General features: G+C 47.0%; 2 protein-coding genes across 2 annotated transcripts in view; both read left to right on the forward strand.

Annotated features, from left to right (window-relative positions):
* Window positions 1-26,952, forward strand: part of reln (reelin) — a gene marked incomplete at its 5' end in the record, with an annotated part of 86,479 nt that overhangs the window by 51,136 nt on the left and 8,391 nt on the right. Inside the window, 18 exons of the mRNA XM_056244599.1 lie at window positions 2,956-3,214; window positions 4,212-4,461; window positions 4,546-4,714; window positions 5,317-5,457; window positions 7,068-7,245; window positions 8,583-8,776; window positions 8,955-9,196; window positions 9,433-9,587; window positions 13,654-13,868; window positions 14,025-14,202; window positions 21,725-21,900; window positions 23,273-23,379; window positions 23,707-23,949; window positions 24,529-24,704; window positions 24,792-24,865; window positions 25,486-25,647; window positions 25,921-26,078; window positions 26,164-26,383. Of these exons, the coding sequence (XP_056100574.1) occupies window positions 2,956-3,214; window positions 4,212-4,461; window positions 4,546-4,714; window positions 5,317-5,457; window positions 7,068-7,245; window positions 8,583-8,776; window positions 8,955-9,196; window positions 9,433-9,587; window positions 13,654-13,868; window positions 14,025-14,202; window positions 21,725-21,900; window positions 23,273-23,379; window positions 23,707-23,949; window positions 24,529-24,704; window positions 24,792-24,865; window positions 25,486-25,647; window positions 25,921-26,078; window positions 26,164-26,383 (3,297 nt within the window). The remainder of the gene's footprint in view (window positions 1-2,955; window positions 3,215-4,211; window positions 4,462-4,545; window positions 4,715-5,316; window positions 5,458-7,067; window positions 7,246-8,582; window positions 8,777-8,954; window positions 9,197-9,432; window positions 9,588-13,653; window positions 13,869-14,024; window positions 14,203-21,724; window positions 21,901-23,272; window positions 23,380-23,706; window positions 23,950-24,528; window positions 24,705-24,791; window positions 24,866-25,485; window positions 25,648-25,920; window positions 26,079-26,163; window positions 26,384-26,952) is intronic.
* Window positions 1-26,952, forward strand: part of LOC130079361 (src substrate cortactin-like) — a 97,633-nt gene that overhangs the window by 36,262 nt on the left and 34,419 nt on the right. The window lies entirely within an intron of this gene.

Consider the following 26,952-nt stretch of genomic DNA (forward strand, 5'->3'; position numbering starts at 1 on the left):
CTCCTCTAAAGGACGCCACCTGGCGTCCCTAAGGAGGAACCCCCAAAAAAAAAAAAAAGACAGGAACATGACAACTCACCAACAGACAACAAGACGGGTAGATCAAAACACAGAGACAAAGTGGGGAGGGAGGGAGGGAGGGAGGGGAGCCAAGACAGAGCCAGCATGACAGTCCAGGAAGTCTCTATAAGGGACCAGGGAGGGACGGGAGGGTTGAGCCAGGGAGGCTCAGGCGGGTCTGAAGTCCCAGCAGAGGGCCATGGCGGGACAGACCAGGCAGGCTCCAGCGGATCAGGAGTCCCAGCAGAGGGCCATGGCGGGACAGACCAGGCAGGCTCCAGCGTATCAGGAGTCCCAGCAGAGAGCCAAGGCGTTGCCGGAGGGGCGCTCCAGGGGGACTCCGGCGGGTCTGGAGTCCTGGCAGAGGGCCAGGGCGGTGCCGGGGGGACGGACCAGGCAGGCTCTGGCGGTTCAGGATTCCAGAATGAGGGCCAAGGTGGACCAGGCGGATCTGAATACTTGGCAGAAGGCCAGGGTGGGTCAGGCAGCAAAGACTGGGTTGGCAGGACAAGACATTTGGGTGACTCTGGGACGGCCTCCGGGCTGGCAACGGGCTCTGGGACAGCCTCCTGGAGCTTGGGCGGAACCAGCCTGACTGGCAGCATGGACGGAGCTGGCAAGGCAAGGCGCTGGGGTGGCGCCGACAGGGCAAGGCGCTGGGGCGGCGCCGGAAGGGCAAGGCGCATGGGCGGCGCCGGAAGGGCAAGGCGGATGGGGATGGCCTCTGGGCTGACAGCAGGCTTTGGAACGACCTCCGGGCCCTGTGGTAAACAGGAAGCCTTCTTCCTTCTGTTTCCTTGAGCGAGGCGGCGATGCAGCCTCTTCGGCCAACACTGGGGGCGCTGCAGCCTCTTCGCCAACACTGGGGGCGCTGCAGCCTCTTTGGCCAACACTGGGGGCTCGACAGTGAAAGTGGACGGCTCTGGGAGTACCAGACTTGTTAAGACAGAGGAAGCCTTCCTTCTCTTCCTCCGCTTACGTCTGCAAGGCGATGGTGTGGAGATTGCTGCCTCTGGGGGAAATGCAGCATTCACGGCCGCCTCTGGGGGAAATGCAGCATTCACGGCCACCTCTGGGGGAAATGCAGCATTCACGGCCACCTCTGGGGGAAATGCAGCATTCACGGGCGCCTCAGGATAGGTGGCAGAAGAGGTGGACCCGTTCTTCCTCCTCCCTCTCTCCGAAGGGGTCATCGGAGGACTGGGGACCTGGCAGTTTGTGAGGTAAATGGGAGGTGGGCCAAGAGGCGGAAGACCACCCTCTTCCCCACGGTTGTATACAAACCCCACAAACTGCCAGAAAGACAGTATCCCCAACATTTCCATCTCCCAGGCGCTGACAGGCTCGTTCAGGCCGCTGTTAAAAATGTCTTTAAGCGCAGTGTTGTTAAGGTCGAGCCCCTCCGCAGTGATGATGAACTGGTGGGCAAACTCTTTTACTGTGGAGCCCCCTTGGCGAAGAGAAAAGAGCTTGCCATAGCGTTCCATCGTCTGACGAGTGGAGGGGCAAGGGCTGGGAGATGGAAACAAGAAGATGCCCATTCTCTGCTGAGTCCTCTGATGGCTGTTTCGTTCTGTCAGGTGTGGTGGAGGTGAAAGGAGCGAGGACTCAGGTGCCGAGATAATGGGTTCTTTAATGATAATAACAAAACAAAAATACAAACAAAACTACCCCGTAGGGGAAAACAAATGACTTGACTGACTTGACTTACTTGAAACAAGGGGTAACACACCAGGTACATACAACAACGAAACAGCACAGGACTGCAAACACAGGGAGAATAAATAGGGAGACCAAACAAAGGAGGTAACGAGGGAGGACAGGTGGGGCAAATGAATCAATAATCAGGTAACAAGATGGGAAGGGCTAGACAATCAACAGGAGAGCACATGGCACAAGGAAACATACATGACAAGCCATGTGCTCACACCAAACGTGACTTGAACACAAGCACATGGCCAGTAAAACCAATCACCAGCCATGTGCTCACACAAAACGAGACATGAACACGCAGCTAATGAAAACACTCATAAGCCACGTGTTCACACAAAACATGACAACATGAAAGCACACAGCTAGTGTAAAACACAAGCTGTGTGCTACACAGCACAAGACATGAAAGCACATAAAACAAGGCACAGACAAGATAAAACAGGTGTCAGGGCTCTGTCACAAAACCAAGAAATAGACTAGACAGAAGTGACAGAACCCTGACACTTTCTGCCTTAGTTTCGACAAGAATCGCCACCGTGGGCTTTTATTCTTGCGAAAATGTGGCGTGATGATGTTCCAACAGCACGGTGAAGAGCTGAAGAACAAAGGGAATGACGCATACGATTGCATTTATATGCTGTGGGCAGGTAGCCCCGCCCACGTCGTCATGCGTCATTGGCCTTTCAGGCGTGAATAAAGGTGTCTTCAGCAGATGGCGCTAGAGCGCGATATCCCATAGTAATGTGTTGTACCGAGTTGACCGACTGAATGGGAACGTGTCTCACGCCATTATTAAAGGTGCAGTCAGTAAGAATGACAACTAGTGGTCGCAATAGGCACTGCAGTCCGATTCAAAATATCGGAGATCATCGTTTCTCCCGCCTCCTCGGACTCAACGCTCTCACGGGTCGCCGGTTTGAGCTCACGCAACCGGACCGAGCGCAATGGACAATGAAAATTGGCAACGTACAATATCACAGACCAAAACAATAACAAACATTCCAGCCTGGAAACGCATATTTCACAGTAAAATAACCGGCTCTAGAAGTGTTTTCAGAGAAGCGAGTATGTGGACTTTGCATGTTTCCTCAATATATGCAAACATATTATGGTATTTTTATGCTTTAGTAGAGTGAAAGTTACATGCAGTCCCTTTAATGTTGAAGTGTGTCCCCCCCACAGGTTCATCCAGTTCTTCCTGAGGCTGGGCTGTGGGAAGGCGTCCCCGGACCCGCGCTCGCAGCCGGTGCTCCTCCAGTTCTCCACGGATGGAGGGCTCGCCTGGACTCTTCTCCAGGAGTTCCTCTACAGTAACAGCAGTAACCAGGCTCACCTGGTGGCCCTTGAGATCCCTCTGAGGGCCCGGACCCCAGAGACACGGCTGCGCTGGTGGCAGCCCTCCGAGAACGGACACTTCCACAGTCCCTGGGTTATTGATAAAGTAAAGAGCCAGAACTGCAACACACTCATTTACACTGTATTAAATATTAATACATTCAGACCATTTTTCTCATTTTACTCCATTATACACTACCGGTCAAAAGTCTGAAATTATTACGATTTTGATCATTTATTTGATTAAAAATGCAGGAAAAAAGTGAAATATTATTCCAATGTGAATCAGCTGTTTTCTATGTGAATATACAGTAAAGTGTAATTTATTCCTGTGATCAAAGCTGAATTTTCAGCATCATTACTCCAGTCTTCAGTGTCACATGATCCTTCAGAAATCACTCTAATATGAGGATCTGATGCTCAACAAACATTTATGATTATTATCAGTGTTGAAAACAGTTCATATTTCTGTGGAAACTGTCATACATTTAAATTGTCTGGATTCTTTGATGAATAGAAAGTTTAAAAAAGCATTTGTTTGAAATAGAATCTTTGTAACATTATAAATGTCTTTATTGTCACATTTGATAATTAGTTTTTCTTTCTTACCCCAAATCTTTGAATGGTAATGCATCACAAAAATGTTTTCCACGTTTTCCAACTGTTTTCAACACTAATATTTATCATAAATGTTTCTTGAGCATCAAATCCTCATATTAGAGTGATTTCTGAAGGATCATGTGACACTGAAGACTGGAGTAATGATGCTGAAAATTCAGCTTTGATCACAGGAATAAATTACACTTTACTACAGTAGTCAAAATTTGAAGTGGATCAAACAAGTTCATCAAAGTTTTCCTAAGGCAAGAACGGGTATTATTCAAAATTCATATAAAACTTTGATGAAGGGTTTCGATCCACTTCAAATGTTGACTACTGTATATATCCACATAGAAAACAGCTGTTTTAAATTGCAATAATATTTCACTGTTTTACTGCTGCAAGGCTCCGGCAGTAAACGTGTGCTCAGGCTGGTTGTGTATCGTGTGTATCAGCAGCCTGTTGTGACGTGTGTGTGTGTGTGTGTGTGTGTGTGTGTGCAGCTGGTGGTGGGTGGCAGTGCCAGTGGTTGGGGGCCGCTGGAGGACGACTTCTCCTCCACTAACACCCGCTCGTGGCTGCTTCACCCGGGTGGCACGCGGATGCCAGTGTGTGGATCTGACGGAGAAGCCTTCGCCTTCATCGAGAAATCAAACACTCGCTACGGCATCACCACCGACATCAGTCTGGGCCCCGATGCCTTCGTGCAGTTCGACTTCTCTGCCTCCTGCTCGGTCACCTCGTCCTGCTACAGTAGGTCACTGACGCCAGCGAGTCCTGTGTGTGTGTCGTGAGAGGGCTTTGCTCTGACGGGTGTGTGTGTGTGTGTGTTCGCAGCGGTCGAGCTCGAGTACTCTCTGGATCTGGGTCTCACGTGGCTGCCGCTGGTCCGGGACTGTTTACCCACAAGTCCAGATTGCTCTTCTTACACACTGCAGAGGTTGTTGGTGTCAGATACTTACAACAAGTGGGGAAGAATTACTTTACCCATACCACACTATGCCAGGTAAACACACTTGCACTTACATCAATGATATCTAACTCTGTGTCCTAACCAGAGGCGACGCGACTACGAGATTTGACAAAATCAATCCAAAATCACAGCCAATCAGAAGAGCGCGTGGGCGGAGTCTCTCTGCAAACGCACTGCACTCGCAACCAAATCAATCACAAATCACAGCCAATCCTATTTTATATAAAATAAAAAATGTTTTGTTCAGTGCATTTGCTTTACAGTAATTAATAACTTTTTTACACTTTTATTTTCTGACATGCTTTCACTTCTCCAATAATCTGTGAGTGTCTCTTTGAAAAACATTCATGAATTACAACTAATTAGTTTGTTACTTAGGGGTGACAGTTCACAGGTCAGTCCCTGAGATCATCCTTGTCATATTTGTATGTTGTTGTTTCAGCCACGATCGACGTCGCAGAAATAGAAACATTTCTAAAATAGAATCCGCTGTGGCTCGTTTCGCATCGTGGTTGGAGAAAAACTCTGATTAACATGGAAAAGACGCCTTTTATCGAGTCTGGTTAGTACACGGTGTAAGAAAGAAAACACTTGAACTGAGAGTTTGTTGATCTTCTTTTGTGGCGAATGCTCAGGTCCACAGCCACACGCTTCCGCTGGTTCCAGCCGGCGCCCTTCGATAAGCAGCAGACGTGGGCTCTGGATAACCTGTACATCGGAGACGGCTGTGCCGACATGTGCTCCGGACACGGCCGGTGTAGACAGAGCTCCTGTGTGTAAGTCTATCTCAGACTCAGTCTCAGGCTCAGGCTCAGGCTCAGGCTCAGGCTCAGGCTCAGGCTCAGGCTCAGGCTCAGCTCATCCTCAGGCTCAGGCTCAGGCTCAGGCTCAGGCTCAGGCTCAGGCTCAGGCTCAGGCTCAGGCTCAGTCTCAGTCTCAGGCTCAGGCTCAGGCTCAGCTCATCCTCAGCTCATCCTCAGTCTCAGTCTCAGGCTCAGGCTCAGCTCAGCTCAGTCTCAGTCTCAGCTCATCCTCAGCTCATCCTCAGCTCATCCTCAGCTCATCCTCAGCTCATCCTCAGCTCATCCTCAGTCTCAGGCTCAGCTCATCCTCAGCTCATCCTCAGCTCATCCTCAGGCTCAGCCTCAGCTCATCCTCAGGCTCAGTCTCAGCTCATCCTCAGTCTCAGCCTCAGCTCATCCTCAGCTCATCCTCAGCTCATCCTCAGGCTCAGCCTCAGCTCATCCTCAGGCTCAGGCTCAGTCTCAGCTCATCCTCAGTCTCAGCCTCAGCTCATCCTCAGCTCATCCTCAGCTCATCCTCAGGCTCAGCCTCAGCTCATCCTTAGGCTCAGTCTCAGCTCATCCTCAGGCTCAGTCTCAGCTCAGGCTCAGGCTCAGTCTCAGGCTTAGGGTCAGCTCAGCCTCAGCTCATCCTCAGTCTCAGGCTCAGGCTCAGGCTCAGGCTCAGCTCATCCTCAGGCTCAGTCTCAGCTCAGGCTCAGGCTCAGGCTCAGTCTCAGTCTCAGCCTCAGCTCAACCTCAGTCTCAGGGTCAGGGTCAGGCTAAGGCTCAAGCTCAACCTCAGTCTCAGTCTCAGCCTCAGTCTCAGGCTCAGGCTCAGGCTCAGGCTCAGGCTCAGGCTCAGCTCAACCTCAGTCTCAGTCTCAGGCTCAGTCTCAGGCTCAGTCTCAGTCTCAGGCTCAGTCTCAGGCTCAGTCTCAGTCTCAGTCTCAGTCTCAGTCTCAGGCTCAGGCTCAGTCTCAGGCTCAGGCTCAGGCTCAGGCTCAGTCTCAGGCTCAGGCTCAGGCTCAGTCTCAGGCTCAGGCTCAGGCTCAGGCTCAAGCTCAACCTCAGTCTCAGGCTCAGGCTCAGGCTCAGGCTCAGGCTCAGCTCAACCTCAGGCTCAAGCTCAAGCTCAACCTCAACCTCAACCTCAGTCTCAGTCTCAGGCTCAGTCTCAGGCTCAGGCTCAGGCTCAGGCTCAGCTCAACCTCAGTCTCAGTCTCAGTCTCAGGCTCAGTCTCAGGCTCAGGCTCAGTCTCAGGCTCAGTCTCAGGCTCAGGCTCAGGCTCAGACTCAGTCTCAGGCTCAGGCTCAGTCTCAGGCTCAGGCTCAGGCTCAGTCTCAGGCTCAGGCTCAGGCTCAGGCTCAGGCTCAGTCTCAGGCTCAGTCTCAGGCTCAGGCTCAGTCTCAGGCTCAGTCTCAGGCTCAGGCTCAGGCTCAGGCTCAGGCTCAGGCTCAGTCTCAGGCTCAGGCTCAGGCTCAGGCTCAGGCTCAGGCTCAGTCTCAGGCACAGTCTCAGGCTCAGGCTCAGGCTCAGGCTCAGGCTCAGTCTCAGTCTCAGGCTCAGTCTCAGGCTCAGTCTCACGTCTCTTCTCTTTCAGATGTGACCCCGAGTGGGGAGGCGAGTTATGCGACGAGCCGCTGGTGTCTCTCCCCGTCCAGCTGAAGGACAGTTTCAGTCGAGCCCCGGCGCTCAATCACTGGCACCTGCTGACCGGCGGCAAGATCAGCAGCGTCTGTGGAGCCGTGGCCTCAGGGTCAGCCCTGCACTTCAGCGGGGTAAAGCCCTCCCTCCATCTCTCCATCCCTCAGTCCTTCCCTCCCTCCATACATCCGGCAATCTCCTTCAGTTTGAATAAATCTTAAGTTTCTCACATTCACAGTACACACAAAATAACTGTAGGCCCTATTTTAACGATCTAAACGCATCGCCTAAAGCGCACGGCGCAAGTCCACTTAGTGCGTCTGAATCCACTGTTGCTGGTTTAACGATGGGAAAAATGGTCGGCGCTCCCAGCGCTGGTCTAAAAGTGTCGTCTCTATTCTCTTAATGACTAATGGGTGTGTTTTGGGCGTAACGTGCAATAAACCAATCAGAGTCTCATCTCCCATTCCCTTTAAAAGCCAGTTGCGCTCATGCCATGGCGGATTCGCTATTTACATTTGCTATTTAAACAACGTGACGCAGGACGTGAAAATGAAAACTGCGTCGGGCTGAAACTAGCAGAACACACTAGCGTTCTGCCTGGCGCTGCATTGCTCCGTGTGTGTGATAGGGCCCTATATCTTACAGCGAACGTTCTGGCAAGGTTCTCTCAAAGTTCTCTTTCACTTTAAAGTTATGAACAAGAAAGAACATATTTAAAAACTGGAGATTTTAAACATTCAGAAATAACATTTTTTCATACTTAATGGGAAAGTTATCAAAACATTGTTTTTGTTGTTTGGCTCATGAAGTGAGAATTTGGCAATTTACCAAGTATAGATGAAAACTAAAAACAAAACACAGACTTCACGAGTATTCCAGCTCCCGCAGTTCAACCGTCAGCGAAGACCTTGTTTTCCAGAAGATTGTGTCCCAGGAGTCTTGCGGATTGCTGCTTGTTTCCCTCTAAGGCTTTTTATAGTTTACTCCATCCATTTTTCATTGTGTCTTTATGAGTTCCGCATCCCTGCTGTCCCTTCACCGTAGGGACGATGTTCTCGAGCTTCACGATGAGGCACAAAAGCTCAATTTTACTTTCATCAGAGCGTGAAATCTTCCTGCAGACCGTCGTGTCTCTCAAATGCCTCGGAGCAACTCCATCTCAGATATCATGAGTTTATTCAGAAAACCTTCACCCTGCCAGCTTTCCATACAAATCTGTCTGTCTGTCTAACCGTCTATCTCAAGTCGAGTTTATTCATAGAGCCTTTAACAACCACACTGTAAACCGAAGGACTGTTCCAGCTGGCAAAAATATGTTCTAAGAATGTTTTCTGAATGTTCAAAACATCCAGTTCTTTAAACATGTTTTTTCTTGGTTATGTGAACGTTACATTGTATCATTCTTCAAACATTACTGGAACGTTACTTTTGTCCTCTGAATGTCTGCTGTTGTTCGTCTGATGGCCAGAGCTGCTCTCGTCAGCTGGTGACGGTGGATCTGAATCTGACCAGTGCTGAATTCATCCAGTTCTACTTCATGTACGGCTGTATGATCGCGCCCAGCGGCCGAAACCAGGGCGTTCTGCTGGAGTTCAGTGGGAACGCTGGGATCAGCTGGAGTCTGCTGACCGAGATCTTCTATGACCAGTACAGCAAGCCTGAGTGAGTCTGGATCTGAATCAAGCCGATCTCCATTCTTAAAACCCCAAGCTCATGTTGATCTCTGCTTACTCACAGAACGGAAACTTAATAAGCTCATATGCCAACAGAGATGTGATGTGTTGTATGATCTGTTCTCCACAGGTTTGTGATGAGATGTTGTATGATCTGTTCTCCACAGGTTTGTGAATGTTCTGCTTCCGGCTGAGGCCCGGGTGGAGGGCGTTCGGATCCGCTGGTGGCAGCCTCAGCACGACGGGGCCGATCGCAGTGACTGGGCTCTGGATAATGTGCTGATCTCCGGCTCAGACGCTCACGCTCAGATCTCAGACACGTTTGGAGGAGTAGCTCTGCCCAGCCACGAGCGAGCACCGGCCGACGGCACACACGCCAGCGCTACACCCCATCACGAGGAGACCATCGGTACGAAACATGGCAGCTTACTCTGGAGGACAGAGAGGTGAAGTCCTGCTGAGGGACGGGAGCTTCTTCATGCTCAAACTGCAGAGATGAGCATGTGGAAAGAGCAGAATAGCTCCTCTTTAAATGACTTGTTGATCTAAATCAGTTGTACATGAGCAGGTCGCGGGGTCACGGGGCGTAACTCTCACTTCTTCTCTGTAGACAGCACATGTTCACTTGAATCTGTTTCCTTTCAGTGAGTGATCACTGGCTGTTTTCTGAAGACTGTTCCGTCAAGCGCTTCTGCGGTTCTCCAGACGGAGTCATGGTGTGTGGAAACACTGACGGACAGGAAGTTTACGCCGTCACACACGACATACTTCCTGCCAAAGGCTGGGTCATGCAGTTTAAGGTAAACGCTCACTAACACACACACACACACACACACACACACGCCTGCTGTCATTGGTTTACACACACAGTGGTGGACAGGAACAGTATTTCTACTTCACGACGTTCCGAATCATTATACCGTACTTTTTACTCTTCTGCATTTCATTAAAAACATGTCGTTCCTGGTTATTTTGAACGGAAGAAATCCGAGCGCTCCGAGACTGAACAAGCTCTTGTACATCGGTTCACACATCGCACTGAACGATTCATTGGAGAAGAGGAGCGATACGATTCCGATCTGTTCTCCATTCAACAACTCTCACTGATTCAAATGATCCGATCAGGACGAGTAAAGAACAGGGAGATCGCAACTGTGTGCGACTGTTGGCACGGAAATATAGTTACTAATTAATTTTTTTATTGATTATTGTAAATGAAGTCATATTTAGGTCATGCCTGTCAGGTAAATCTCCAGTAAAAGGAAAGCTTTTTAAGCCCAATGAGATTGATCAGTTAATAGAAGTTACCCGGCCTTTAAGAATGTTTTAAAATCATTATTTATTCATCGTTCATTGAGCGTTTTCTTAAAACATTTTAGCTGGATGTTCATCTAATGTTTTTTTTAAATGTTGATGTTGTTCAGAGAACATTCAAAAGTAACGTTGCCAGAATGTTTGAAGATGATGAAATGGAATGTTTCCTCAGTTCACATAACCAAGAAAAAAACATTTTTAAAACGTTCAGAGAACATTCAGAAATAATGTTTTCATAACTTAATGGGAAAGTTAGCGAAACAAACATGTTTTGGTCAGCTGGGTCATGAAGTTGCAGTAATACGGCAGTTATTACACGGCTCTGTGGAATGCTTGATTCTGATTGGTCAATCACAGATCTAGCAAATTATTCCCAGATAACATCCGCTGAGAACAGAAACACAGGCTCATCCGGACACTGACGTCAGCAGCCCTATACACTCGCTAGGAACCGTTTTTCTTCATGGAAGTTTTGGTGAGCTAATAAAATATCAATACTCAGTCGAATCAATATTTTGTGTACAGTTATTTAATTATGCCGTCCAGTATCGTGGACTCGCTCTCTCGTTTCATACAAATGCGGCGGCGGCCATTTTGTAACTATTGTTTTGTTCACTGTTGGATTATAAGATAAAAACAGGTACGATTTGAAAACAATTTAATCTGAAATCAATATCTCTTCTCTCCATATTATTTATGTGTTGAAATGCTGTGTAATAAGTGTTATGACTGTATACCGTATCTCTTAAATGTCCGTCTAGTTTGATCTCGCCGCTGAAACTGCTCTCTCCGCGGAAGCTTTGCGTTTAAAGAGATAATAAAATATTTCAACTCAGATCAATATTTTGTGTCTTATTATTTACATATGTGGCAAGTAGCCGTGTAATAAGCGGATAATGTACATCCAGCCGGCTGTTATATCAGAATAAACCCCTTCAGGTGTGTGTGTGTGTGTGTGTGTGTGTGTTATATCAGAATAAACCCCTTCAGATGGGTGTGTGTGTGTGTGTGTGTGTTATCTCAGAATAAACCCCTTCAGGTGTGTGTGTGTGTGTGTGTGTGTGTGTGTGTGTGTGTTATCTCAGAATAAACCCCTTCAGGTGTGTGTGTGTGTGTTATATCAGAATAAACCCCTTCAGGTGTGTGTGTGTGTGTGTGTGTGTGTGTGTGTTATCTCAGAATAAACCCCTTCAGGTGTGTGTGTGTGTGTGTGTGTGTGTGTGTGTTATCTCAGAATAAACCCCTTCAGGTGTGTGTGTGTGTGTGTTATCTAAGAATAAACCCCTTCAGGTGTGTGTGTGTGGGTGTGTGTGTGTGTGTGTGTTATCTGAGAATAAACCCCTTCAGGTGTGTGTGTGTGTGTGTGTGTGTGTGTGTGTGTGTGTGTGTGTGTGTGTGTGTGTGTGTGTGTGTGTGTGTGTGAGTGTGAGTGTGTGTTATCTGAGAATAAACCCCTTCAGGTGTGAGTGTGTGTGTGTGTGTGTGTTATCTCAGAATAAACCCCCTTCAGGTGTGTGTGTGTGTGTGTGTGTGTGTGAGTGTGTGTATGTATGTATGTGTGTGTGTCTTATCTCAGAATAAACCCCCTTCAGGTGTATGTGAGTGTGTGTGTGTGTGTGTGTGTGTGTGTGTGTGTGTGTGTGTGTGTGTGTGTGTGTGTGTTATCTGAGAATAAACCCCTTCAGGTGTGTCTGTGTGTGTGTGTGTGTTATCTGAGAATAAACCCCTTCAGGTGTGTGTGTGTGTGTGTGTGTTATCTGAGAATAAACCCCTTCAGGTGTTTGTGAGTGTGTGTGTGTGTGTGTGTGTGTTATCTGAGAATAAACCCCTTCAGGTCTGTGTGTGTGAGTGTGTGTGTGTGTGTGTTATCTGAGAATAAACCCCTTCAGGTGTGTGTGTGTGTGTGTTATCTGAGAATAAACCCCTTCAGGTCTGTGTGTGTGTGTGTGTGTGTGTGTGTGTTATCTGAGAATAAACCCCTTCAGGTGTGTGTGTGTGTGTGTGTTATCTGAGAATAAACCCCTTCAGGTCTGTGTGTGTGTGTGTGTGTGTGTGTGTGTTATCTGAGAATAAACCCCTTCAGGTGTGTGTGTGTGTGTGTGTGTGTGTGTGTTATCTGAGAATAAACCCCTTCAGGTGTGTGTGTGTGTGTGTGTGTGTTATCTGAGAATAAAGCCCTTCAGGTGTGTGTGTGTGTGTGTGTGTTATCTGAGAATAAACCCCTTCAGGTGTGTGTGTGTGTGTGTGTTATCTGAGAATAAACCCCTTCAGGTGTGTGTGTGTGTGTGTGTGTTATCTGAGAATAAACCCCTTCAGGCTGATGAAGACCTGATCCTGATCACCCTGTCGGGTTTATTCTGAGATAACAACCGGCTGGATGTAAATTATCTCTTACTTAGGCCCTGTCCACACGGACACGGGTATTTTTATAACCGTGACTTTTTTTACGCGTTCGGCCGTTCGTCCACACGAAAACGCACTGAAACCGAACATTTTTGAAAACCCCTGCCAGGGTGAGGATTTTCAGAAACGCCGGTTACAGTGTTGTCGTGTAGACAGTGAAACCGGGGTTTTTGCCTTGCGACGTCAGAGTGTGCGCCGTTATCAGCTGTGTTTGACACCAGATTTGCGCTTCTGATTGGCCAACGTGGCTTTAGGGTTAAGGTTTATATCGCCGCCTGCTGGCGTGGCATGCTCTTGACTGCGCTTGATTGCGTGTTCTTACGTTTTCATGTAGACGGAGACCGAGCATGTGTGGACGGGATTTTTTTTTAAAACGCTGTAGGAAAAACTCCGGTTATAAAAATACCCGTGTCCGTGTGGACATGGCCTTATAGATGAGAAAAATCCCTGACCTGACGAGTATAGCTGGGTTTCAGTCACGTGATTATGATGACGCGCGAAATTCAGATGGAGGGCAGGGAGTGAAGAGCGCAATGGACGAGATGGAGGAAAGTCCGCACTGTACTACTTTACACGCTATTACAAGATAAAAAGATATAAACAAAAAATCAAACATATGTTGGACGTGATCCTTACGTTATGAAGAGATGAAGAGGAGCGGTTTTTCAACTGAATTGAAAGATTTTCCTGCCATCAAGGCGCTAGATATCAGCAACTACCTCGTCTTACAGACATACTTTGACTTTACAAAGTTCGGAAACGTTACACGTTACACAAACATAGCCACTTAAGTTGTATTAACTCACCTTTGACGAAGTGATCACTGCACACACGGGCATTTTCCCATTCGGCTCCACCCGACCGTAGACGTAGGTTTGCAAGCCGTTTTTCCGGAGTTTTTCGGTCAATTTCTTGCATTTCCCCCCTTATTAACAACAACTTTTGGTATACGATAAAAACTCCTCGTGGTTTGATCGATTTAAGTAACCATAAACGACGCAAAACATAGGCACTTTGAGTTTGTTATAGAGCTTTCTAAATACAGCAAATCACTGCCTGCCCTCCATTTGCATTTCGCGCCATGGCAACGCAGTGGCGTGACGTCATATGAAAACAAGCTATTGACAGTGGTTGTGTGTTGTGTGTCAGATTGCGGTGGGCTGCAGCGCGCCGGAGAAGCCTGCGGAGAGACAGGTTCACGTTCAGTACTCTGTGAACTTCGGCGTGAGCTGGAAGTACCTGGTGCCCCAGTGTCTGCCCGCGGACCCCCGCTGTGGAGGACAGGTGTCCCAGCCGTCAGTGTTCTTCCCTGCCGACGGCTGGAGGCGAGCCGTTTATCCTCTGCCGGACAGCCTCGCAGACACGTGAGACACTTTTCATTTTGTCATTTTTTGTAAGTTATCCCCTGTATAATTTTTTTTTTCATTGTTTGTATTTTATTGTTTCCTTTGATGCTATTATGAATGTAATTGATAATAGTTGAATACATTGTGATCCTCTATATGTGTGTGCTGTTATAGAACGGTGCGCTTCCGCTTCTATCAGAGGCATTCGGATCTGCAGTGGGCGCTGGAGAACTTCTACATCGGTCCTGCGTGTGAGAAACACTGTGGAGGTCATGGAGACTGTCTGGACCAGCAGTGCCTGTGTGACCCGGGCTTCTCCGGGCCCAGCTGTTACGCCAGCGCCTCTCTGAAGGTTCACACACACACACACACACACTATCACAGACACCACACACACACACACCATCACAGACACCATCACACACACTATCACAGACACAACACACCATCACACACACTATCACAGACACAACACACCATCACACACACTATCACAGACACAACACACCATCACACACCCCCATCACAGACACCACACACACCATCACAGACACAACACACCATCACACACACTATCACAGACACCACACACACCATCACAGACACAACACACCATCACACACACCATCACATACACCACACACACTATCACAGACACAACACACCATCACAGACACCATCACAGACACCATCACATACACCACACACACTATCACAGACACCATCACATACACCACAGACACCATCACAGACACCACACACTATCAGAGACACAACTCACCATCACACACACCATCACATACACCACACACACTATCACAGACACAACACACCATCACACACACCATCACATACACCACACACACTATCACCGACACAACACACCATCACAGACACAACACACCATCACACACACCATCACATACACCACACACACTATCACAGACACAACACACAATCACAGACACAACACACCATCACACACACACACACACACCATCACATACACCACACACACTATCACAGACACAACACACCATCACACACACACCATCACATACACCAAATACACTATCACAGACACAACTCACCATCACACACACCATCACATACACCACACACACTATCACAGACACAACACACAATCACAGACACAACACACCATCACACACACACCATCACATACACCACACACGCTATCACAGACACAACACACCATCACACACACACACACCATCACATACACCACACACACTATCACAGACACAACACACCATCACAGACAAAACACACCATCACACACACCATCACATACAACACACACACTATCACAGACACAACACACCATCACACACACCATCACATACACCACACACACTATCACAGACACAACACACCATCACAGACACCATCACATACACCACACACACTCTCAAAGACACAACACACCATCACAGACACAACACACCATCACACACACCATCACATACACCACACACACTATCACAGACACAACACACCATCACAGACACCATCACATACACCACACACACTATCACAGACACAACACACCATCACACACACTATCACAGACACAACACACCATCACACACACTATCACAGACACCACACACACCATCACAGACACAACACACCATCACACAAACTATCACAGACACCACACACACCATCACAGACACAACACACCATCACACACACCATCACATACACCACACACACTATCACAGACACAACACACCATCACAGACACCATCACATACACCACACACACTATCACAGACACCATCACATACACCACAGACACCATCACAGACACCACACACTATCACAGACACAACTCACCATCACATACACCACACACACTATCACCGACACAACACACCATCACAGACACAACACACCATCACACACACCATCACATACACCACACACACTATCACAGACACAACACACAATCACAGACACAACACACCATCACACACACACCATCACATCCACCACACACACTATCACAGACACAACACACCATCACAGACACCATCACATACACCACACACGCTATCACAGACACAACACAACATCACACACACACCATCACATACACCACACACACTATCACAGACACAACACATCATCACACACACACCATCACATACACCACACACACACTATCACAGACACAACACACCATCACAGACACCATCACATACACCACACACACTATCACAGACACAACACACCATCACAGACACAACACACCATCACACACACCATCACATACACCACACACACTATCACAGACACAACACACCATCACAGACAAAACACACCATCACACACACCATCACATACACCACACACACTATCACAGACACAACACACCATCACAGACAAAACACACCATCACACACACCATCACATACACCACACACACTATCACAGACACAACACACCATCACGGACACCATCACATACACCACACACACTATCAAAGACACAACACACCATCACAGACACAACACACCATCACACACACCATCACATACACCACACACACTATCACAGACACAACACACCATCACAGACACCATCACATACACCACACACACTATCACAGACACAACACACCATCACAGACACAACACACCATCACACACACCATCACATACACCACACACACTATCACAGACACAACACACCATCACAGACACAACACACCATCACACACACCATCACATACACCACACACACTATCACAGACACAACACACAATCACAGACACAACACACCATCACACACACCATCACATACACCACACACACTATCACAGACACAACACACAATCACAGACACCATCACATACACCACACACACTATCACAGACACCATCACATACACCACAGACACCATCACAGACACCACACACTATCACCGACACAACACACCATCACAGACACAACACACCATCACACACACCATCACATACACCACACACACTATCACAGACACAACACACCATCACAGACACAACACACCATCACACACACCATCACATACATCACACACACTATCACCGACACAACACACCATCACAGACACAACACACCATCACACACACCAGCACATAAACCACACACACTATCACAGACACAACACACCATCACAGACACAACACACCATCACACACACACCATCACATACACCACACACACTATCACAGACACAACACACCATCACAGACAAAACACACCATCACACACACCATCACATACACCACACACACTATCACAGACACAACACACCATCACACACACCATCACATACACCACACACACTATCACAGACACAACACACCATCACAGACACCATCACATACACCACACACACACTATCAAATACACAACACACCATCACAGACACAACACACCATCACACACCATCACATGCACCACACACACTATCACAGACACAACACACCATCACAGACACCATCACATACACCACACACACTGTCACAGACACAACACACCATCACAGACACAACACACCATCACACACACCATCACATACACCACACACACTATCACAGACCCAACACACCATCACAGACAAAACACACCATCACACACACCATCACATACACAACACACCATCACAGACACAACACACCATCACACACACCATCACATACACCACACACACTATCACAGACACAACACACCATCACAGACAAAACACACCATCACACACACCATCACAGAAACCATCACATACACCACACACACTATCACTGACACAACACACCATCACAGACACAACACACCATCACACACACCATCACATACACCGCACACACTATCACAGACACAACACACCATCACAGACACAACACACCATCACACACACTATCACCGACACAACACACCATCACAGACACAACACACCATCACACACACCATCACATACACCACACACACTATCACCGACACAACACACCATCACAGACACAACACACCATCACACACACCATCAGATACACCACACACACACTATCACAGACACAACACACCATCACAGACACCATCACATACACCACACACACTATCACAGACACCATCACAGACACAACACACCATCACAGACACAACACACCATCACACACACCATCACATACACTACACACACTATCACAGACACAACACACCATCACAGACAACACACACCATCACATACACCACACACACTATCACAGACACAACACACCATCACATACACCACACACACTATCACAGACACAACACACCATCACAGACACCATCACATACACCACACACACTATCACAGACACCATCACATACACCACACACACCATCACAGACACCATCACATACACCACACACACTATCACCGACACAACACACCATCACAGACACAACACACCATCACACACACCATCACATACACCACACACACTATCACCGACACAACACACCATCACAGACACAACACACCATCACACACACCATCACATACACCACACACACTATCACAGACACAACACACCATCACACACACACACCATCACACACACACCATCACATACACCACACACACTATCACAGACACAACACATCATCACAGACAAAACACACCATCACACACACCATCACATACACCACACACACTATCACAGACACAACACACCATCACACACACCATCACATACACCACACACACACCATCACAGACACAACACACCATCACATACACCTTCACATACTATCACAGACACAACACACTATCACAGACACCATCACAGACACAACACACCATCACAGACACCATCACATACACCACACACACTATCACAGACACAACACACCATCACACACACAATCACATACACCACACACACTATCACAGACACAACACACTATCACAGACACCATCACAGACACAACACACCATCACAGACACCATCACATACACCACACACACTATCACAGACACAACACACCATCACATACACCACACACACTATCACAGACACAACACACCATCACAGATACCACACACACACACCATCACAGACACCACACACACTATCACAGACACCACACACACCATCACAGACACAACACACCATCACACACACCATCACATACACCACACACACTATCACTGACACAACACACCATCACAGACACAACACACCATCACACACACCATCACAGACACCACACACACTGTCACAGACACCACACCATCACAGACACAACACACCATCACACACACCATCACAGACACCACACACACTATCACACACACCATCACATACACCACACACACTATCACAGACACAACACACCATCACAGACACCATCACATACACCACACACACACTATCAAATACACAACACACCATCACAGACACAACACACCATCACACACCATCACATGCACCACACACACTATCACAGACACAACACACCATCACAGACACCATCACATACACCACACACACTGTCACAGACACAACACACAATCACAGACACAACACACCATCACACACACCATCACATACACCACACACACTATCACAGAAACAACACACCATCACAGACAAAACACACCATCACACACACCATCACATACACAACACACCATCACAGACACAACACACCATCACACACACCATCACATACACAACACACCATCACAGACACAACACACCATCACACACACCATCACATACACCACACACACTATCACAGACACAACACACCATCACAGACAAAACACACCATCACACACACCATCACAGAAACCATCACATACACCACACACACTATCACTGACACAACACACCATCACAGACACAACACACCATCACACACACCATCACATACACCACACACACTATCACAGACACAACACACCATCACAGACACAACACACCATCACACACACCATCACATACACCACACACACTATCATCGACACAACACACCATCACAGACACAACACACCATCACACACACCATCACATACACCACACACACTATCACCGACACAACACACCATCACAGACACAACACACCATCACACACACCATCAGATACACCACACACACACTATCACAGACACAACACACCATCACAGACACCATCACATACACCACACACACTATCACAGACACCATCACAGACACAACACACCATCACAGACACAACACACCATCACAGACACAACACACCATCACACACACCATCACATACACTACACACACTATCACAGACACAACACACCATCACAGACAAAACACACCATCACACACACCATCACATACACCACACACACTATCACAGACACAACACACCATCACAGACACCATCACATACACCACACACACTATCACAGACACAACACACCATCACAGACACCATCACATACACCACATACACCACACACACTATCACAGACACCATCACATACACCACACACACCATCACAGACACCATCACATACACCACACACACTATCACCGACACAACACACCATCACAGACACAACACACCATCACACACAGCATCACATACACCACACACACTATCACCGACACAACACACCATCACAGACACAACACACCATCACACACACCATCACATACACCACACACACTATCACAGACACAACACACCATCACACACACACACCATCACACACACACCATCACATACACCACACACACTATCACAGACACAACACATCATCACAGACAAAACACACCATCACACACACCATCACATACACCACACACACTATCACAGACACAACACACCATCACACACACCATCACATACACCACACACACACCATCACAGACACAACACACCATCACATACACCTTCACATACTATCACAGACACAACACACTATCACAGACACCATCACAGACACAACACACCATCACAGACACCATCACATACACCACACACACTATCACAGACACAACACACCTTCACACACACAATCACATACACCACACACACTATCACAGACACAACACACTATCACAGACACCATCACAGACACAACACACCATCACAGACACCATCACATACACCACACACACTATCACAGACACAACACACCATCACATACACCACACACACTATCACAGACACAACACACCATCACAGATACCACACACACACACCATCACAGACACCACACACACTATCACAGACACCACACACACCATCACAGACACAACACACCATCACACACACCATCACACACACCACACACACTATCACTGACACTACACACCATCACAGACACAACACACCATCACACACACCATCACAGACACCACACACACTGTCACAGACACCACACCATCACAGACACAACACACCATCACACACACCATCACACACACCACACACACTATCACTGACACAACACACCATCACAGACACAACACACCATCACACACACCATCACAGACACCACACACACTGTCACAGACACCACACCATCACAGACACAACACACCATCACACACACCATCACAGACACCACACACACTATCACACACACCATCACATACACCACACACACTATCACAGACACAACACACCATCACAGACACAACACACCATCACAGACACAACACACCATCACACACACCATCACACACACCATCACAGACAGCACACACACAATCACAGACACCACACACACCATCACAGACACCCCCCACACACACACACCACACACACACACACACACACACACACACACACCACACACACACACACACCTCACTCTCTCGCTGTCCCCCGCAGGCGTCGCTGAAGGAGCGCTTCGAGTGGGTCGGGGCCCGCGGGCCGCAGTGGCAGGCGCTGGAGGGCGGGTCTCCCTGTATGGACTGTGGGGTACTGGTGGAGGGAACGGCTCTGTACTTCAGCGGGGCCGGGGCCCGACAGGCTGTAACCAGAGATCTGGACCTGCGCGGGGCGAAGTAACTACACACACTACACATGTGTCACACACATAACATTCTGGGCCCTAATTTAACAATCTAAGCGCATGGTCTGAAGCGCACGCCGCAAGTGCGAATCCACTGTTGCTAGTTTAACGACGGTAAAAAATGGTCGGCGCTCCCGGCGCATGGTCTATAACGGTGTGTGTGTGTGTGTGTGTGTGTGTGTGTGTGTGTGTGTGTGTGTGTGTGTGTGTGGTTAAAGTGCAAACAGTCCATCTAGGGAAAAGCCGGATCCACCATATCTTTATGTACACAATAATAATCTTTTACATGTAATCCTTTTATTTGTAATATTTGGCATGTTTGTGTGCTGCTGCACGTCCCTGTGTGTGTAATAAGCAGACTGTGTGTAATAACTTGTGTGTGTAATAAGCAGAGTGTGTGTAATAAGCAGAGTGTGTGTAATAAGTAGATTGTAGACGCGCGTTATGGACCCACCTATAGGCTCATATTACTAATGCGTCCTTTAAATAACAAAAAATAGCAACGGTCCATCAATGCGCCTGAACACACACCTGGTTCTCAGACCAGCAGCCCATGGGCAACAGATGGTGCAAATGCATTTGCTATTTAAACAACGTGGTGCAGGACGTAAAAGATGAATACCGCATCAGGCTGAAACTAGCAGAACACACTTGCGCTGGGTGTATGATCGGGCCCACTGTATGTCAGACAGTTTCACAGACATCAACAGCTTCCTCTGACGGCCTCAGATCTCAGAGAGATGCTGTGATGCTGAGCTGTTCAGACACAGCACGTTATGCTTTACAGAACGTTCCCAACACTCACCTGTTTTGGTTAGACAGGAAAGTTTTCTTTACGGAAGTAGGATACAGTCCCCCCCTAGAATGTTCATGAAGCAGAGCACATCAATAATAAATAAACAATAAGCAAACAAATCTCCGTTAACCTCAGGCTCTCTTCAGTGTGAGCCGGGACTTGAGAATTTACAAAATGAGAATTTACTTTTAAATGACTTTCTGTGGAAGACAGACTTTCTGTGACGCATGCAGATATACTGCATTAACGGAACACAATTTATGAGGCTTTTATGCTTTTCATTTTCAGCTATAAAGTTTGATTTATTTATGATTATTATAATCAAGTCTGATGGAATTTCTACATTGTATTTAATGCTGTATTAGGGTAATGTCAGTCATGTAATTTTGCAATATTTAGTTTATGATTATGAAAACAAAAAGAACATTCATAGATTGTGATTATTTGGTTACCAAGTACAAATAGGAGCCAGCTATTAATGCAATGGGAATGTTGCTCAGGTTTTAGGGTCTGTAAGAGGCAGTAACTGTAAGTGTGTTCTCTTATTAATAACTTGTGCCTGTTCCAGATTTGTGGAGTATTGGGCTAAAATCGGCAGTGAGGAGAATGTTACGCTGTGTCATCGCCCAACCTGTCGGAAAGAGGGCGTCTTGTTGGATTATTCTATTGATGGAGGTATGTTTCATTCGTAAAAACAGAAACTCACAATAATTTTCAGATTCACTTTTATCAAAGAGGCCATATTATGCCCTTCTCAAAGTCTTTAGTTACTGTCTCTATGAACCCCCTCCTTCTGAAAAGCATTATAGTATTTAATGAGGAATATTGTGACGTGTTCGTTCCCGGAAGAAACTCAAGACTACAATGGAGGCGTTTCAGGAGTTCAGAAACACTGACTCTGATATAGAGAATAAATCAGCGTTTTCATGCTCAAACAGCAACATTACACACTAAAGACAGATGAACACAGGTGTAATGATGTCCTCGTGTGCTCTCTGTAAGGTGTGTCCTGGACGTTGCTCCATGAGATGGACTATCAGAAGTACGTGTCGGTGAGGAGAGATTACATCGTGCTGCCGGAGAGAGCTCTGAGCAACGGCACGCGTCTGCGCTGGTGGCAGCCGTTCTCTCTGCGCTCCGGCCTGGTTCGGCCCAGTTCGGATCGAGCTCAGTGGGCTTTAGACAACATCCTCGCGGGAGGGTCCGACATCAACCCCAGCTCCCTGCTGGACACCTTCGATGACGGTCAGTCGGCATGTGGTATTCCACTAGGATCCTGAAGTTTAATCTCTCCACATTCTTTGTTCGAGTTCCCTCACAGTCCCACCTGATAGGGCCATTAGGGGAGGGTCTTTGTCTTCCCAGATGTGAAACACCTCAATATTCATGATGATTCACGCCCTCCTCGCGTACAGCTTTCTTACACAAAACATGTCTTACAAATTTTAAATCAATATATTGTTTTATGTGAATGAGTGGGCAGGATGATTTTCACATCGCTTTGAAGCAAAAACTCGAGACTGCATGATACAATTTTCAAAAGCCTTGTGAACAAATAATCAGTACGGGTTTTATGGCCTTATTGTTTTTTCACAAACCACGCATAAACGCAATTTACGTTTACATACACACTGCTCACATGTTATTGTAGCAGAGTTTGTGCTAAATACAGTGTAATCAGACTTTAGCCATGAGAATGTTACGAGTAACAGAAATAAGCACAAATGCCAGAGCGTGTCAGAACACCTCAGACCCCAGAGTTAAATCAGTGATCCTAGAATCGTCAGATGCATGTTTTCGTGACGTGATGTTGTCGTTCCTCAGAGGGCGTCTCTCACGAGGAGAGCTGGAGCTTCTATCCCAACGCTGTTCGCACGGCCGGCTTCTGCGGGAACCCCTCGTTCCACTTATACTGGCCCAACAAGAATCAAGACGGCTCACACAACATCCTGGCAACCCGTGAACTCATCGTTCAGCCTGGATACATCTTACAGTTCAAGGTTCGAGCTCAAGATGATTGATGTCACTCAGGTTTCTCGTATAAACACACTTATATATGCAGTGACACGGGTCTTTGTCCACTTTAGATTGTGGTCGGCTGTGAGGCAGACAGATGTGATGATCATCATTCAGTGCTTCTACAGTACAGGAAGGATGCCAGGTGAGTGTGTGTGTGTGTGTGTGTGTGTGTGTGTGTTTGTGTTCATTCACACTGCTAGAGAGTTCCTGTATTCTCTGCTTTCATTCAAACACATCCCGCACAGTCCAGACAAAGTGACACTGATGTTTGCAGATATTTAGGAAACATGCTAAGTTCACATACTCGTTTCTCTGAAAAACAATATTACAGCCAGTTATTTTACTTTGAAATGTGTGAAATGTCTATTTTTGTTTCGGTCTGTGTGACTCCGCCCACTGCAAATTTACCCAATAGTGTTTCGACACCCAGGGTTGCCAGTTGGCGGAAACAACCCTCTCCAATCCGTATTTCAAACCGCCAGCTGTCAATCTTACACACTGCACCTTTAACATTCATGTAACCAAGAAAAAAAAAAGGAAAACATTTTATGTTTTTTTAAAGATGTTTTGTACATTCAGAAATAATATTTCCATAGCTTAATGGGAACGTTGGCTAAAACCGCGGTTCATTGAGTCGTCTTCAGAGTCACTGCAGTTTGCAGCCATTGTTATTTCCATTTTGCACGTTTGTCTGTATACAGTGTAGAAATAGAAAGTAAGTGGAAACATGTTATCTAGTAATAAAATGCTTGTGTTTCACAGGTCAGACATGTGGCAGCTAGTCCAGTCCGCCTGTCTCCCATCATCCGTCAACAACATGGGCTGCTCACCTTTCCAGTTCCACGAGTCCACGATCTACAGTCCTGTCAACAGTTCGGCCTGGACCAGAGTCACCATTCAGCTGCCTGACCATGTGTCTTCTGGGTACGGCTTATTAGGTCCCTATAAATGATCCCTTACAGCCATATTATGCCCTGTTTTGATGTTGTTTTCAGGCTCTACTAGAACAGGTTTTCCTGCTTGAATGTTGATTATTCTCCTCATATTCTCCATTGTTGCGGCTCCTCTCTTCCCAGTCTGTCAGTAACGCTCTGTTTACTTCCTGTCTCTGTGAAGCCCCTCCTCCTGAAAAGCACACTGTGCTCTGATTGGTGAAACAGTCTGAATCTCTGTCTCTGTGTGTGTGTGTGCGTTCAGTGCGACTCAGTTCCGCTGGATTCAGCACGAGGCGGCCGGCGAGCGCTCCAGCTGGGGTGTGGATCACGTGTACATCGGGGAAGCGTGTCCCGGTCTGTGCAGTGGTCATGGCTACTGTACCAGCGGACCCGTCTGCATCTGCGACGAAGGCCATCATGGTGGGTATCAGTTTTCTCTGACTCTGTGGTTCCATGATGTTTCCTGTACGACAGAACCAACAGGACCAGGTCTTGTCTTTCTCAGGTGACGACTGCTCTCTGTCCAGCACTGAACTGCCCAGCTCGATCAAGGATAACTTTGAGTCGGGCTCGGTGTCTCCGGAGAGCTGGAGTGAGATTCAGGGTGGTGGAGTGGGCAGTGGATGCGGTCAGCTTTCTCCTCACGCTCACGGAGACTCGCTGTACTTCAACGGTTGCAAGATGAGACAGGCCATCACTAGACCTCTGGATCTGACCCGCGCCAGGTAGAGCAGAAAATCCATTCAAGACCAGTGTTGGGGAAAGTTACTTTGAAAAGTAATGCGTTACAATATTGCATTAGTCCCTTAAAAAGTAACTTATTGCGTTACTTAGTTACTTTTTTAGAAAAGTAATGTGTTACAATATTGCATTAGTCCCTTAAAAAGTAACTAATTGCGTTACTTAGTTACTTTTTTAGAAAAGTATTGCGTTACAATATTGCGTTACTCCCTTAAAAAGTAACTAATTGCGTTACTTAGTTACTTTTTTAGAAAAGTATTGCGTTACAATATTGCGTTACTCCCTTAAAAAGTAACTAATTGCGTTACTTAGTTACTTTTTTAGAAAAGTATTGCGTTACAATATTGCATTAGTCCCTTAAAAAGTAACTAATTGCGTTACTTAGTTGCTTTTTTAGAAAAGTAATGTGTTACGTTACTTTTGCGTTACTTTTTTTCACCTGGGCTGGGCTTGTTTTTTTATACCAAAAAAGATATATTTTTGGGGAAATGTAAAGACCCTTTCACACCAGAAGTGAAATAATAAGCCTCAGACTGAAGGAAATGCAGATTTA

This window comes from Rhinichthys klamathensis, unplaced genomic scaffold, assembly GCF_029890125.1.
Source record: "Rhinichthys klamathensis goyatoka isolate OS25496 unplaced genomic scaffold, OSU_Roscu_1.1 h1tg001016l_1, whole genome shotgun sequence".
Classification (NCBI taxonomy): Eukaryota; Metazoa; Chordata; class Actinopteri; order Cypriniformes; family Leuciscidae; genus Rhinichthys; species Rhinichthys klamathensis.